Source organism: Montipora foliosa, chromosome 3 (assembly GCF_036669935.1).
Source record: "Montipora foliosa isolate CH-2021 chromosome 3, ASM3666993v2, whole genome shotgun sequence".
Classification (NCBI taxonomy): Eukaryota; Metazoa; Cnidaria; class Anthozoa; order Scleractinia; family Acroporidae; genus Montipora; species Montipora foliosa.
The window spans coordinates 50,898,158-50,915,657 of NC_090871.1; the positions used below are offsets into that span (position 1 = coordinate 50,898,158).

Here is a 17,500-nt window from a genome sequence, read left to right on the forward strand (position 1 = left end):
CGATGTTGTGTCTCTTGGGCTTTTCGTGTTGCCCAGATCAGGCATTCCATTGGGTGCTTTTTCAACCAAGTAGCCGCACGTTTTGTGGGGTTCGCCAGTCTCTTGAACTGGAACGTGCTGAGCCTTCTGTCCATGGCGGGTTGATCAGACGGTCCAAAGTCGAGCTTTTTCTGACAAGTTATCAACATGGGACAGCGGTTGATGAAAGATTTTGCCCTCTGATACTTCACGTCGTGTGCGGAATAACCACCCTGTGTCAACGTTTTCCAGTCGTCGATATCTAGGGTTGATTCCGTAGCCTCGTCCAAGAATATGACCTCGGTGAATGGCGTAATCATCGATTTATTAAAGGCACGCTGTTTGGTAACCGTGGCTACGTTTCCGTGATGTACGAGGCTGAGGATCGGGAAAAACAGGCTTGTTTTGCCGCTGTTAGCGTCTCCGACTAGACACAACACCTTGTCCTTGTGTTTTTTCTTATTGTAGTTTAGGAGTTTGACAAACTCTTCGCAGAAGCCACATACGTCGTCAGGAGTGAGACTGTTTTCCAAAATCTGGCGAAAGTATTTTGCGTCGGGAATTTGGTTTGGCTCGTACGGGCAAAACGCTCTGGGTGATACCTTGCCTATTTGGTGTTCTTCGATGGCGTCCTCGACGAAATTCCTTCCTTTCAATGACCAGCAAGCGCCGTTGTTCACTTCGATGAGATCGTAATCCACGGTTAGTGGTCGAAACAGCTCACAATAAGGATCCGACAACAGGTCAATGATTTTCTTCATCTGCGGAAGCATCCGCGACTTAAACTGCTCATTGGTGGCCAAGGTGTTTACGAAAGCCCTTGTCTCGCACTTGTATGAAAACGTGAACGTGGATCTGGGATCTTTCTTGTAGATTTTTCTTCTGTAGGTAGCATAGCCAAGTTTTCCCATGGCGATTGCTATATCGTTAACCAGGATTGCGAGTTTATTTGACAGCATCTTTTCGTCGTCGCACGGTGGCTGGCTGGTGGACGCCTGCGACGTCGCCGTGTTGGACTCGAAGCCAAATTTGTCCAGTTGTAGCTTTGCCGCGGTCAGACGTTCGATTGCTTTCAGCAAGAACGCGTGAAACTTCTGATTAACCAGGGTCACTCGCACGACGTTTTCACTGCCACAATCGTCTAACTCCTGGGTGCATAAGCAATCCTCACCGATCAGCTTCCTGGCCTCGTCTCTGTAGGAGTGTTTGTAAGATGATCTCACAAGGTCTCGCATGAAAGGATTTTTATGATCTTTGAACACTTTGTAAAGTTCTGCCGTGGCTGGAGATTCCTTTCCATCCTGGAACTGCACCTGTCGAATACAAATTAAATGGGACAATGTCTCAGAACATTTTCACGATTTGTTTTGCTACCTGCAGCACTGTGATTGTGCTTGTTCCTTTTCTTTTTATCTCGCTTTACATTGGATTGCTAGACACATCTCAAGGAGAGCTCTCAAAGAAAGATACGACATTCGTTACCTGGGTTGCTGTGACATCCAGTCCGCAATTTAGCAGGGCCTTGTGAACCGAAATTGGGCTGGCAGGGGCGCCATTTATTGTAGTCAACGCGACCCAGTATGAGATTGCGGGGCACAGTGATTTGTTTATACTCGTCAAGTTCCCTTCGAGCCACTGTTGCGTCATGGAACTTGGAATGTCATCGCAAGAACTACTCTCATCGTCTGTTTCTTCGTTGATGCAACAGTGTTTCTTCTCTTGGCTCGAAATGGCGCTAAAGAAAAACGCTGCGTTGTGGATACCTGAAACACAGCACAGTCAAATGCGTTCAATTTCATTTTTGATACTTAAAATGTTTTCCAAATTTCCTCGGAAACAAAGGTATTCCAATAAATACTGACCTGAAATAGCATTGTCGCATGAATCACGTTTGCTGCAAATAGAAGTCCACGCCCTGCCCAAATCTTTATCTTTTGCTTTAAAAATACATTTTGCGCTTATGATGCTGCACCTTCCGCTGATAACTGGTAAGAGATAACACAGTGCAGCGCTCTTTATCCCTTCACTATTTAGCTGTCGGCACGGTTGTCTTGTGCGCTGCATTTTCTCCTGTAGCTCAGATGTTGTAAAATGATTGCGTCTCTTATATAGTGGATCAAAGCAGTGAAATGTTGACACATAAATTTGAAAGCGCTGCCCGTGATAATAATGATCAACGATGCACGAGAGTTTACTATTTCTTTGTCATGTGTTCACTTGCAACTTGTCGTCAAATAGGTGTCACACATCATGTAACTGTCGAATGGGTGTGAAAAGGGGCGTTTCTATTTTTGTACCTTAAGTACGTTTGACTACCAATCCCACACAATGATGGTGTTTCCCACGGGAAACCCAAAGAAATAACAGATCAAGTCAATGAAACACAACATCGATACGATCGCTTGGCTTGTTTACTCAGTCGAGCCACTCCTGTTGACCCAGCATGGTTTTTGCGATTTAACACTTTTCCGAGATAAACTCGCCATCTAATCAAGGAAATCCAAAGCACAAACAATGCAATCAAGGCTGTTATCCTAAACGGGTAATAGCTCTCTTTGTTGACAATAATTCACAGAAACAACCGGGAAACCTGACACATTTTGTGCAGTGATTTAGGACTAAATTTTAGCAGGAATGCATTTAGGATGTTGCTTATGGCAATCCTTCCTCCTTTGTTCACGTCACTGAGATAAGGCTGAGTGACACATGCTTGTAATCTTAGCAACGTGTTACTGGATATTGAAAAGTTATCAGATCTCTGGCAACGAAGACGACATCGATGCAAAAGAGCAAAATTTCTGTCATCAATTAAAATGAGTTACACTATTCGTTCTAACAAGCCACTAACAAGTAACTGTGTCCGCAAAAACCGTCCTTTTCTGCGTATGTTGAAAATTTGGTTGACTAAAATCTTGTGTATTTCTGCTTCTTTGCTGCAAAAATTGGGTTTCATTACCTCGGTGTAAAAACCTGTGAAACTCTTTCTTTGTTTTGTTAGCTCGTGGTAGGGTTAGGTTATTGTTTGATGTTTTATTGCTCTTTTGTTTTCCTTTGTGCTACGTCATCTGTGAGTTTCACAGATTTTTACACCGAGGATGAGCCCAAAAATTAAGCTAAACCAGTGAAGCACCACGTGTCCGGGAAATCTGGAAAATCCGCGTTTTCTGTGCACGCCGAAAGCTGTTTGACTAAAATCGTAACATGAAGGCTTGACTGCTGATAAAACTCAAGCCGAACCAGGAAAGAAACTTGTGCCCGGGAAATCCGGAAAATCCGCCTTTTCCGTGCATGCCAAAAAGTCATTGAACTGAAATCAATGTTATTAAGGAATGACCGCTGATAATACTCAAGCCGAACCAGTGAAAGGCCTTGTGTCCGGGAAATCCGGAAAATCCGTGTTTTCCGTGCATGCCGAAAAGTTCTTAGAATGAAATCAAATAATAATAATAATAATAATAATAATAATAATAATAATAATAATGAAATCAAAGGCATTAAGGAATGACCGCTGATAAAACTCAAGCCGAACCAGGGACGAAGCTTGTGTCCGGGAAATCCGGAAAATCCGTGTTTTCCGTGCATGCCGAAAAGTTTTTAGAATGAAATCAAATAATAATAATAATAATAATAATAATAATAATAATAATAATAATAATAATAATAATAATAATGAAATCAAAGGCATTAAGGAATGACCGCTGATAAAACTCAAGCCGAACCAGGGACGAAGCTTGTGTCCGGGAAATCCGGAAAATCCGTCTTTTCCGTGCATGCCGAAAAGTTCTTAGAATGAAATAAAATAATAATAATAATAATAATAATAATAATAATAATAATGAAATCAAAGGCATTAAGGAATGACCGCTGATAAAACTCAAGCCGAACCAGGGAAGAGCCTTGTGTCCGGGAAATCCGGAAAATCCGCCTTTTCCGTGTCTGCCGAAAAGTTCTTAGAATGAAATCAAATAATAATAATAATAATAATAATAATAATAATAATAATAATAATAATAATCATAATAATAATGAATGAAATCAAAGGCATTAAGGAATGACCGCTGATAAAACTCAAGCCGAACCAGGGAAGAGCCTTGTGCCCGGGAAATCCGGAAAATCCGCCTTTTCCGTGCATGCCAAAAAGTCATTGGACTGAAATCAATGTTATTAAGGAAACACCGTTGACAGAACTCAAGCTGAACCAGAGAAGAGCCTTCTCACCGGGAAATCCGGAAAATCCGTCTTTTCCGTGCATGCCAAAAAGTTATTCACACCACAGGTAAACAATTTTGGTGATTACGGAAAATACGGATTTTACGGATTTCCCGGAGATATGAATATTTAATGATTAAACTTGCAGTAACGACTGACTGCTGTCTGTGACAAACTTTTACTTGACCACGGAAAATACGGATTTCACGGATTTCCCGGAGATATGAATATTTAATGATTAAACTTGCAGTAACGACTGACTGCTGTCTGTGACAAACTTTTACTTGACCACGGAAAAGACGGATTTCACGGATTTCCCGGAGATATGAATATTTAATATATTCTAATATAATATATTACTTCTCTTTTTTTCTGTAAGTATCTATATATATATATATATATATATATATATATATAGATACTTACAGAAAAAAAGAGAAGTAATATATTATATTAGAATATATTAACATGGAATAACATTAAATATTCATATCTCCGGGAAATCCGTGAAATCCGTCTTTTCCGTGGTCAAGTAAAAGTTTGTGACAGACAGCAGTCAGTCGTTACTGCAAGTTTAATCATTAAATACTCATATCTCCGGGAAATCCGTGAAATCCGTATTTTCCGTGGTCAAGTAAAAGTTTGTCACAGACAGCAGTCAATCGTTACTGCAAGTTTAATCATTAAATATTCATATCTCCGGGAAATCCGTAAAATCCGTATTTTCCGTAATCACCAAAATTGTTTACCTGTGGTGTGAATAACTTTTTGGCATGCACGGAAAAGACGGATTTTCCGGATTTCCCGGTGAGAAGGCTCTTCCCTGGTTCGACTTGAGTTTTATCAGCAGTGAATTCTTAATTCCATTGATTTCAGTGCAATCACTTTTTTGGCATGCACGGAAAAGACGGATTTTCCGGATTTCCCGGACACAAGCTTCTTCCCTGGTTCGGCTTGAGTTTTATCAGCGGTCATTCCTTAATGCCTTTGATTTCATTTATTATTATTATTATTATTATTATTATTATTATTATTATTATTATTATTATTATTATTTGATTTCATTCTAAGAACTTTTCGGCATGCACGGAAAAGACGGATTTTCCGGATTTCCCGGACACAAGCTTCTTCCTTGGTTCGGCTTGAGTTTTATCAGCGGTCATTCCTTAATGCCTTTGATTTCATTTATTATTATTATTGTTATTATTATTATTATTTGATTTCATTCTAAGAACTTTTCGGCATGCACGGAAAAGACGGATTTTCCGAATTTCCCGGACACAAGCTTCTTTCCTGGTTCGGCTTGAGTTTTATCAGCGGTCATTCCTTAATGCCTTTGATTTCATTTATTATTATTATTATTATTATTATTATTATTATTATTTGATTTCATTCTAAGAACTTTTCGGCATGCACGGAAAAGACGGATTTTCCGGATTTCCCGGACACAAGCTTCTTCCCTGGTTCGGCTTGAGTTTTATCAGCGGTCATTCCTTAATGCCTTTGATTTCATTCATTATTATTATTATTATTATTATTATTATTATTATTATTATTATTATTATTTGATTTCATTCTAAGAACTTTTCGGCATGCCCGGAAAACGCAGATTTTCCGGATTTCCCGGACACAAGGCTTTTCCCTGGTTCGGCTTGAGTATTATCAGCGGTCATTCCTTGATGCCATTGATGTCATTTCAATCATTTTTCGGCATGCACGGTAAACGCGGATTTTCCGGATTTCTCGGCGACAAGGCTCTTCCCTGGTTCGACTTGAGTTTTATCAGCATTGATTTCAGTCTAATAAATTTTCGGCACATAATACGTGCCTATCTGCAACGAAAACACTAAAGGAACCGGGAAGTACGGGAAACGATCTTCTTCTTCTTCTTCTTCTTCTTCTTCTTCTTCTTCTTCTTCTTCCTCTTCTTTTTCTTCTTCTTCTACTTCTTCTTCTTCTTCTTCTTCTTCTTCTTCTTCTTCTTCTTCTTCTTCTTCTTCTTCCTCTTCTTCTTCTTCTTCTTCTTCTTCTTCTTCCTCTTCTTCTTCTTCTTCTTCTTCTTCTTCTTCTTTAATTTTTCATTTTTTTTTTCTGTAGAAATTCAGAATAAAGATCATCTTTTAATTAAGGTGGGTATGTAAACTTAATCTCCTTAAAATGGATTCCACATGCAATTAAAACAGCAGGGACAAAGCAAAAACGGCCAGAGTGACGTGAACCTGTAAAACAAGACAATTAACTTTAAAGATGTGGCTACGTGGCAAAGTGCTAAAAACACCAAATGCATGACCGGCAGTCAGAACTGTTTTAATTAATGTGTTTTACATTGCTTTACATAACATAAACGTCCCTGTTAGTCAGAATTCTTGAACGAATTGGCGAGCGATTTACTTCATTGAAAAAAAATCACAAAAAACAACACAAACCAAAATTTAAAAGAAAAGAAAAAAAGAAAGGAAAGGCAGACCAGCCCTTTTTTTTTTTTTGAAAAGGCTTTTCATTTTATTGACATTTCCTTTGGTAAACATATAACGTTATCAGTTATAGCAGTCTGAGCCCGCGAAATGCAAAGTAACTCAATATTTATATCGAATGCATTAGTTGTCTCTTTAAACGAGATTGACTACAAGGGTCAAGTTTATTTTGCTCACATAGGTGTGCAGTTAGTTTAAGACAAAACCAATCTGTAATTAAAAGTCATCAAAAGGGATGAACAAAACAACCAATACTTCGACCTGTTCCGACCCAATGACTTCTGCAACGGCAAGAATTGCAGTTCTCTCGGCTTACGCTCTTTTCTTCCTTGTTTCAGTGGCTGGAAATGGCAGTATTGGGTTAATAGTATACAAGATAAAGACCATGAGGAAGCCCATCAACTTTTTCATTGTCAACATGGCCATGTCAGACCTTCTCTTTATGATATCCGTGGGCATTGAAATAGTGCTCGCGTTCAAGCCCAACTTATGGATCTTTCTCGGCCGCTCGGGTGATACAGTGTGCAAAATAAAGGACCTATTACCAAGCGTCTCTGTCGCTGTGTCTATTCAGAGCCTAGTTCTAATCTCACTCGAGCGATTTGAAGCTGTTGTTTTCCCCTTGCGTTCACCAATCATCAATTTACGTCGATGCCTGATCTTTATTATTGCAACATGGATCGTCGCTTTAGGGATAACTCTGCCGAAATGTCTTGCCTTGACACTCAGTGAGTATCCTGGAAAATTTACGTGTGAGCTGCATTGGCACCAGGTGTTTGGAGAATCGTCTTCACATGCGAATTACCTGTTGGCAACATGTGTTTTGTTATTTTACTTCCCAGTTGTCTTGATAAGCGTTCTCTATTCCATCATTCTTCGTAAGCTCCAGTCACAGAATACACCAGGGGAGAATTCTCTCCAGGCTCAGAAGGAGCGAATTAAAAGAAACAAGAACGTACTTGAGATGTCAATTGCTATCGTAGTTGCCTTTGTTCTGTGTTGGGTTCCCTGGAGCATCTGCGCCATATTAGTAGAATTTGATTTTAGTCTGCCGTGTGGCTTTTTCATGTTCTGGGCTGTAGACAACATCATTCTGGTGTCAAACAGTGCGATCAATCCGTGTATATGTTTCACATTTAGCAGAAATTATCGGATGAGCCTCAAAAAGATGTTGAAGTGTTTTCACACAGCATCGGTGAAGCAACAAAAAGAACTGAACAGATCGTAGTGCCGATCGACGTTGGTTTCTCGGGGCGCTCCATGAGAGCAAAACACTGATTACGTAACCGTTCTAGGGCAATTAGAGACTCGATGGGAATGGTTCGTTCGGGAGATCTGGATTTCAGTTGATCTCAAAGCTTAGATATTTGGGTCAAAACCCGAAAACAAGGTATCCGCGGATATTATATTTGTAATTGTAATGTTCCAACAGCTTCCGAAACATTAGAAAAGTCCGTTTCAAGTCTTGTTCTACAATAGATTTCCTCAGAAAGGAAACCATATTAATCATTTATTTAATATTTAACTATGTCCAACTAATAGCTTTTTCCAAGTACATGGCTGTAAATGCTACGAAAGTTGGATTTTAGAAGCATGACGAGAATACGTCAGTAAACTTTTTTCCAACCGTGCTAAGACTGCCCTTTATTTACACAGTGGTCGACGGAAAATGTATTAATCTTTGTTTCGCTTCTTTCTTTCTTTTTTTTTCTTTAATTTGTTTAAAGAAATAACAATTTCGGCAAATTTTGCAAAGACGGTTTTATTTCTAAACAAAACTTACAATTTCCAAATTGGGAGAAGTAAAGTCGCATTAAGTTGACAATTTTCACCAACAAAGATAGTGCCATGGTGACACTTACGTGAGTTTGAGTTTTACTCAAAGGAATAGATAAAGCTATAAACGGAGGGAACTGAAGCCTGGCACTGTCATATATACGAAGACAGAAAGATGGTGAGTTGGTTAAACCTAAATAATAACGACATAGTGAAAGCGACCAAGTAAGTAGAATAAATATGCTTACCTTGACGGCTGAACTAAACCTACAAACTAAAGAATCGAATAGCAACAGAAATTGAATGAGCTAAGAGAAATGATTGATAAGAGCGAGACGAAATGATACGAAAATTAAGGGAAACCACTCGATCGGTGAAAAGAATAAGATTTTGATAACGCGAAAATAAAGCCACGACCATCTGAACTTGGCCTTAGGATGACGTTTGCAGCAAAATGATTGAAGCTATTAGCACTATGAACAGATGGAGGATAAAGGATAGACTAATGATTAACGATGATAAAACTGAATTTTTGTTTATGGGAAATAGCAGCTACAATTGTAGCTAAAATTGACACTTAATGTTGTAATAAGTGATAGAAAAACACTCTTATCTCATTCACTCACTCGTTGATAATACGCGCGGTAAAATACGACCAAAGAGCAAAATTTCCTCGCGTATTATATGTTAAGGCTTTTACTAAGGGATTTATTATTCCTCAATTTCGCCATTTTCTAGTATTTTGGCTTCTTCCTGCATTGACTAAGAAATGTATCCTCGCTTAATAAGGCACGCGCAAATGACGAAATCATTCAAATGTCCTTTATTTGAATGGATACATGAATAGATGAGTGACAAGCGATGACAAGCTAAATCAGTCGTTACATCACTTTGTAAACCATTTCTTTTATTGAAAACCTCCCGTTCTTTCCGTATTTCCTTTCATATTTTGTCAGGGGCACCCAACGTCAATTTTCGGAAAATATCTGTTCGGAAGACGATTTGAGATCTATAATTTTCGGAACATTTGTTGTAAAATTTCTTGCTTTCCTGCCTCTCCTAGGATTTTCGAACATCTGAAAAATGGTATAATTGCTCATTTTAAACTTATTTTTACCCTAAAAAGGTCACCTAGAATTTTCGGGAGCCTTTCTCTGGCTAAAATTTTCGAAAAGGTACGTTTTGATCCCTATAATTTTCGGATCACTAGACTTTTAGCTAGGAAATCCGAACAGATGAAAATTTTTTAGGGGATAAAAATATGCCTATCTACCGTTTAAATACTAAAATAAGTTTAACAATGCTATGTTTAAGTGGTTTTGAACTATATTCTCGTTGGATGCCCCTGATTTTGTGTGTTCTCTTAACCAAGTATTGAATGACGTAATAGTAGTATGGCTAATTTCATAATATTGATTGCAAATTTGACATAATTTATGGTATTCCCGCCAATCATTGATTGCAAATTCCGTATCATGACAAATTAAAAGATCCTTGCAAGAATGATTACATTATACTTCCATTTCATAACGACGAAAATTGCGATTTGCGACCTTAAGGTAATCGTATGAAAGTCAATTCTCCTTCTTCTTCTCTAATTTTTCAAATTTTTTTTTCCGTAGAAATTCAAAATAAAGATCATCTTTTAATTAAGGTGGCGTTAGTATGTAAACCTAATCTCCTTAAAATGGATTCCACATGCAGTTAAAACAGCACGAACAAACCAAAAACGGCCAGAGTGACGTGAGCCTGTAAAACAAGACAGTTAACTTTAAAGATGTGGCTACATGGCAAGGTGTTAAAAACACCAAATGACCGGCAGCCAGAACTTTTTTTAAATTAATATTTTTTACATTGCTTTACATAACAGAAACGTTTTTACATAAACGTCGCTGTTAGTAAGAATTCTTGAACGAATTGGCGAGCGATTTACTTCATTGAAAAAAAAATCACAAAAGAAACCACAAACCAAAATTCAAAAAGAAAAGAAAAAAAGAAAGGAAAGGCAGAGCAGCCCCTTTTTTTTTTGAAAAGGCCTTTAATTGTATTGACATTTCCTTTGGTAAACATATAACATTATTAACATTATCAATTATAGCAGTCTGAGCCCGCGAAATGCAAAGTAACTCAATGTTTATATCGAATGCATTAGTTGTCTCTTAAAACGAAATTGACTAAGGGTCAAGTTTATTTTGCTCACATAGGTGTGCAGTTAGTGTTAAGACAAAGCCAGTCTGTAATTAAAAGTCATCAAAAGGGATGAACAAAACAACCAATACTTCGACCTGTTCCGACCCAATGACCTCTGCAACGACAAGAATTGCAGTGATCTCGGCTTACGCTCTTTTCTTCCTTGTTTCAGTGGCTGGAAATGGCAGTATTGGGTTAATAGTATACAAGATAAAGACCATGAGGAAGCCCATCAACTTTTTCATTGTCAACATGGCCATGTCAGACCTTCTCTTTATGATATCCGTGGGCATTGAAATAGTGCTCGCGTTCAAGCCCAACTCATGGATCTTTCTCGGCCGCTCAGGTGTTACAGTGTGCAAAATAAAGAACCTATTACCAAGCGTCTCTGCCGCTGTGTCTATTCAGAGCCTAGTTCTAATCTCACTCGAGCGATTTGAAGCTGTTGTTTATCCCTTGCGTTCACCAATCATCAATTTACGTCGATGCCTGATCTTTATTATTGCAACATGGATCGTCGCTTTAGGGATAACTCTGCCGAAATGTCTTGCCTTAACACTCAGTGAGTATCCTGGAAAATTTACGTGTGAGCTGCATTGGAACCAGGTGTTTGGAGAATCGTCTTCACATGCGAATTACCTGTTGGCAACATGTGTTTTGTTATTTTACTTCCCAGTTGTCCTGATAAGCGTTCTCTATTCCATCATTCTTCGTAAGCTCCAGTCACAGAATACACCAGGGGAGAATTCTCTCCAGGCTCAGAAGGAGCGAATTAATAGAAACAAGAACGTACTTGAGATGTCAATCGCTATCGTAGTTGCCTTTGTTCTGTGTTGGGTTCCCTGGAGTATCTGCGCCATATTAGTAGAATTTGATTTTAGTCTGCCGTGTGGCTTTTTCATGTTCTGGGCTGTAGACAACATCATTCTGGTGTCAAACAGTGCGATCAATCCGTGTATATGTTTCACATTTAGCAGAAATTATCGGAAGAGCCTCAAAAAGATGTTGAAGTGTTTTCACACAGCATCGGTGAAGCAACAAAAAGAACTGAACAGATCGTAGTGCCGATCGATGTGGTTTCTCGGGGCGTTCCATGAGAGCAAAGACACTGATTATGTAACCGCTCTAGGGCTCTAGGGCAATTAGAGACTGGATGGGAATGGTTCGTTCGGGAAATCTGGATTTCAGTGGATCTCAAAGCTTAGATATTTGGATCAAAATCCGAAAACAAGTTATCCGCGGATATTATATTTGTAATTGTATTGTTTCAACTGCTTCCGAAACATTAGAAAAGTCCGTTTCAAGTCTTGTTCTAGATTTCCTCAGAAAGGAAACCATATTAATCACTTATTTAATATTTAACTATGTCCAACTGATGGCTTTTTCCAAGTACATGGCTGTAAATGCTACGAATGTTGGATTTTAGAAGCATGACGAGAATACGTCAGTAAACTTTTTTCCTCCAACCGTGGTAAGACTGCCCTTTATTTACATAGTCGTCGACGGAAAATTTATTAATCATTTTTCTCTTCTTACTTTTTTTTTTTTTTAATTTATTTAAAGAAATAACAATTTCGGCAAATTTTGCGAAGACGGTTTTATTTCTTAGTAAAACTTACAATTTCCAAATTGGGAGAAGTAAAGTCGCATTAAGTTGACAATTTTCACCAGCAAAGATAGTGCCATGGTGACACTTACGTGAGTTTGAGTTTTACTCAATACATTAATTTTGTACACGTATTCTTGTCAAACTTTGCACGCACTTAAATTTGAGTTTTTCATATATATTTATCACCCCTTTTGAGCTGTCTCAACAAAAACCGATGAAATCTTGATCCAAAGGAGAGCAATAACTAAAAAATACGAAAAACTGATCCTTTACGTGACAATCCAAGCAGTTTGAACCTTTCAAGTATACCCAAAAATGTTAAATTTCAAATACATTAGAAACATCCTTGTCAAAATGCGTGGGGAATTTTATGTTTGTGAAATTATCACTGGGAAAATTTAAAGAGGAAAAAAATGTAATTTTATGTCTTATTTCTTTTAGCCATATGCCATGTGTGAGAGACGCGTCTCGCATAAAATCTATCTCGAATAAGTTATGACCTTGTAGCGTATAACTCTGGTTCAGAGCTGGGCTTTTTTTGAGTTTTAAAATTGCCTTATTTGGATGTAACGCAGCCCGTATATTTTCCCGTGCGTGCAGCATCGCGGTTATTTTTGTCATCAAATTGGTGTTCTAAAATCCCCAGCTTTTGTTCCAAGGAAAAGTGTTGAGGGTTACTCGCTTTAAAGTCATGTGCTTCTGGTTATGGGCGTTATTTTTTTGTCTTTTCAATGATCACGAAGATGTTGAGACCCTGTTTTCACAAGTCCTTCCAAAATTTTTGTTTTATTATTATTATTATTATTATTATTATTATTATTATTATTATTATTATTATAAAACAACTACATTTATTTATTTCACTTACTTACATTAAAAGAAATAGAAATGATTATAATAAAAAAATTCAAAATTCTATAAAATTACGAATTCCATGATGCAGAGAAATCATACAATCGAATTATACTAATGACGGCTAAACCAATGTCCATAAAACGCCCCGAGTATAAAAACATATAGACCGTGTATCTCAAATATCCGCACTAGCTACATTTATTTTACAGTCTAATGATTGCTCTATCTTGTTACGAAACGGCGTTCGCGAACCTCTAACGCATGCATGTACCGATCTTAAGAGTTCAAACGAAATCTGTGTCCTGAGCCAAGTGATTACAATATGATAAGGCTCGGTATCTTTCTGGGCTATCTTGTCTCCGCTGACACTCGTTTCTCATTCCGCCATTGGTTCCAAATACTAAAGGGGTAAACGAACCCATTTCTACATCTATTATGACAGTTTGAAACTTTTGAATGTCAATACCTAAAAACTACCTGGGGCGTTAATCGTAACCCAGGAGCTCCTTAAAAACACCATGTTCAAGTCCTATTTACAAATATCTTTCTAAAAGTATTATCCACTTAAATCTATTAAACTATGTGAAAATATAAAATAAGTGACTGCTAAAATTAAAAAAAAAAAAAGGAATAATGACAAAAAAAAGATAATAATAATACATTTTTTTTTTTTTTTGGCAATAATATCCTATGCTGAAATGAAATTCGTGTTATATTACTCGTAAAGTTTATGTGATTACTTTAAAAGTGCGGGCAATATTAAGAGAGCTTGATATTATTACTATTTTTATTATTATTATTATTATTATTATTATTATTATTATTATTATTATTATTATTATTATTATTGTCGAACAAATGTAGACTATTAGGGAGTAGATATATATAAGTAGTCTTGAGGTGGTAGACCATCTTTTACTCTACGTGACATCAATAATTCACGATCATTATTTCAGGATCATAGCTCCATATTGCAGCTTTCGGATTGTAAAATTTAAGTAAATATTGATTCACTTTAAAGCGATTTTCTCTGAGAGTAAAAATAAAACATTTTCCTCATCCCCATTCACTTTTGATTTTACAGTAATATTTTGTGGTAATTCATTTCCTGCTTGCTCAAGCCAGCAACAATTTCCAAGCTCCTGAATTTTATACAACGAAAATTCTAAATACAATAATCACTTATGCCTTTTTTTGCATTGTTACTGACTTAAATACGCATAGACGTACTCGGCATCATTTGTTATTTATTACCTTACTTACGTAACGCTGAAATTAACATTTGCTGTAACATTTGAATTGAAAAAGGCAGACGTTTCCTTGATAAAGGTGATTGTGAAATCAAAAGTCGACATTTGATTTTATGCACAGCGACAATTTATTGATAAAGTTGATCAGGATCCTCTTTCCCTCTATTAAAACCATCTTCATGTTTTTTTCTTTTTACGAATAAGCTTTCAGTTTTAATTCCAAACACAGCTTAACTGCTGAATACCTTCCCACTTATTTGCTTCCAGTAGAATAACATCTACTCTATTCTAACACGGCGTTTTTCAAACATCGCCACCAAATGCCAACAAAAGGGATAGTACATTCAGTATTATTTACATTTTTTTTTTTTTTACAAAATTTTCATTATACCCTTGACGACCTTTTTCAGAAAAACAATTTCAATTTATTATAATAACAATTATTCGCCGAAAGCGAAGTAAATATCGGACTTTGGTGTCAAAGTCCGAAATGAACAGAATCTGAGGGAAACAATTGATTTAGTTTATTATACTTCAGAGCTGAACAACAAAGGCATCAGCTCAGTTAAACTAATATCATTTTCGGTTAAAAAGTGAGACTGTAACATGCGCTAAAGTTGCTCTGTTGACAACAAACTTATTTTCTCTTAATGTCCTGCTTTCGTGCCTTCAAGGTTTGTTCATTTATTCAACTTCAATCTTTCTCATATTCTGTTTTGAAACATGATTCGGTTTATTGTACGAACCACGCCGTGATGAACGAAGATTTATTAAAACTGAGTGGCACTGAACAGCTGACGTTATCGAAGAATCAGACAATAAAAAGGGTAAGACCGGCATACTTCCTTGCATTTTGTGTTCACTTGGATACCGTATTTATTTTAATTTCTGATATTCCATCGTCGAAAACAGGGAGCCATTGCCACCGACCAGTACGTAAATAAAAGGCATATGACAAGTCGCCCACCAAATCAGATTCCAGGAAACTTTCTGCCCAGTTATACTAAATCAGAATAGCTTGTTCCTTCCATGGTTTCGGTGTATCCTAAATCATAATTTTTGAGTCATTTCGTCTTAATATTGAAAACCATTTTTCCAAAGGATTGTTGTTATTGTTTAGCTTTTCACTCAAGAGGTGGCGGTAATGACCAAAGCTATCATGCGATCAAAGTCACGAGTTCAATGGTGAATTGCGGGTTTCAGGCACGCAATCCAATGAAAATCTGGTTGAGTCTCTTGATCGAACCAACGCTCAATCCTATCCTGGGGCACGTTTCTCGAAAATCCCGAAAACTTTTCGTGTCCGAAAAGCCATTTGTGAAGCTACTAACCGCTTGTTTTGGAAAGCTGATCTTTGAACATGCCTTTAAGGTAACAAAAAGAAAAAGGACTGTGAAGTTTGATGACTTAAATCCTCTCCGTTCATAAGATGCAAAAGGAATTGTGACACCCGAAAATGGCTCGTAAAGTTTCGGGACTTTCGAGAAACGGGCCCCTGGAGTATATGCTGCCATAACAGTGTTGAAGTATTATGTGTCAACCTGCAAAGCCGTAGCTTCAGCAGTATGAAGAAGTACCATGACAGACGAAAGATTGAGTTTATTAGAAATTCTGCACTTTTACAAGCAGGAGGACGTTGGCATTAATTAATAGGGACCTTAAGATCTAAGATGGCGACGGCCCTGAAAACGTCATTTACTATACTAGTTTATGTTTCTTAAAGTGTTTCTTGATTACACCACTTTGTTCAACTTCCACAAACAATCCAAACTATCCAGAAACTGAATTGGGAGGAACAGTGTTGAAACTAACAAAGAAAATCAAAGATTTGCCCTTGTGTGCTCGCGTCTTCCTTAGAACTTGAGATTTGGTCATTTCACGTTGCAGATTGGCAGAGAATGGGAAAGAAATGTAGAAACTTTAAAATGCACGTGCAGAGCCGTTGTTTTTCTCATTTATGTCTATTGTTTGGTGGCGTTCTCGCTCAGGTTGCCGTTGTAGATCTTAAATTAAGGTCCCTAATGATGTTATAACAAAGTACGCCTCCCCTTGCCCAGTTTGAAGCGCCTTCAGCGCTCGAAACCGTATTTTTGTTTTGCGCACACCTTCAAAATCTCACCTTACGCCCTTGTTTGGTATTCCTAATATTGAATGCAAATTTCGTATCATTGCAAGTTAGAAATTCACGAAAAGAATAATTGTATTACCCTTCCATTTCATGAAAAACGAAAAATTGCAATCTCACGCACGACTATCGTCTGAAAAGTCTTTTTTTTTCCTTTTTTCTGGCTTTTTTAAAATCTAATTTTCCCTAGAGCTATAGAAATTCAGAACGATCATAAACGATCACCTATTTAAGACGGCTTTCTTATATAAAACTACTCTTCCGAAGAAAATATATAGAAAATTAAGTCACCTGATGTGGCCTGCTATTAGTCATCGTCTTTTTCCATTTTTTTTTTTTTCTTTAGACTTCTTAATTTATTTTTCATTTTTTCATAGAAATAGCAAGAATATCCACAGAACAGTGGATCTGTAAAAAAAATTGACTACAAATTCATTTTTCCACAAAGCTTCTCAAAATAGGAAAAAATCGGCGTTGTAATCTGTAAATTAGAATCGAACAAGAAGCAGACAATTAGTCAAGGTTATAACATAGCAATTTTGACATTACTTGGTAATTGCAGAGTTCATTTCGACAAATTAATGGGGCCAGCTCCATTTTAATCAAAATAGACCAGATGTTAAAAGAGCCCAATGTAGTTGCCAATATCGAGCGACGTATCGATCGGTTTTTCATTAGTTGGCTTGACGTAGACCAAACAAGACGGTTTTGTATCATCGCAAATTGTGACGAGTGAGTGAAAGATTTGACAAGTTCATTGAAGAAAATTGCTGTCCAGTTTAATTTCTAATATTAAAAATTAAAGAGAAGTCTTCCTTTAATTGACCTACACTTCAATGCCAACGTAAGTATAAAGAACTCCTAAACGATTTGCTACGCGAAAAAACAGAAAACAATGCACACCCCTTAAAAAAAGGAGAAAGAAAAGAATAGAATACTTAGAAAAAACTATATCTGATTTGTTTCAAACGTCTCTTCAATTAGTCGGTTGACA

The 17,500-nt window shown here is 37.2% G+C and overlaps 2 protein-coding genes across 3 annotated transcripts; both read left to right on the plus strand.

The window, feature by feature from the left end:
• Positions 1 to 6,435: 6,435 nt before the first annotated feature.
• On the plus strand, positions 6,436 to 10,977 carry LOC137997599 (substance-K receptor-like). 2 transcript variants are annotated; one of them, XM_068843673.1, is made up of 2 exons: positions 6,436 to 8,655; positions 10,840 to 10,977. In XM_068843673.1, exon 1 carries the CDS (start codon positions 6,937 to 6,939, stop codon positions 7,927 to 7,929), a length of 993 nt encoding a protein of 330 aa, XP_068699774.1. In that variant the 5' UTR covers positions 6,436 to 6,936; the 3' UTR covers positions 7,930 to 8,655; positions 10,840 to 10,977. The 2 variants fall into 2 exon arrangements, with proteins under 2 accessions (XP_068699774.1, XP_068699775.1); XM_068843674.1 differs by having other exon boundaries at positions 6,436 to 8,091; positions 10,840 to 10,964.
• LOC137997600 (substance-K receptor-like) lies at positions 8,729 to 14,719 on the plus strand. The gene has a single exon (XM_068843677.1). The coding sequence runs from the start codon at positions 10,737 to 10,739 to the stop codon at positions 11,727 to 11,729; it is 993 nt and encodes a 330-aa protein (XP_068699778.1). The 5' UTR covers positions 8,729 to 10,736; the 3' UTR covers positions 11,730 to 14,719.
• The last annotated feature ends 2,781 nt before the right edge of the window (positions 14,720 to 17,500 follow it).

Excerpts from the sequence above, each read along its gene's own strand:
- LOC137997600 (XM_068843677.1), top strand. The coding sequence starts at position 10,737 with ATGAACAAAACAACCAATACTTCGACCTGTTCCGACCCAATGACCTCT.
- LOC137997599 (XM_068843673.1), top strand. The coding sequence starts at position 6,937 with ATGAACAAAACAACCAATACTTCGACCTGTTCCGACCCAATGACTTCT.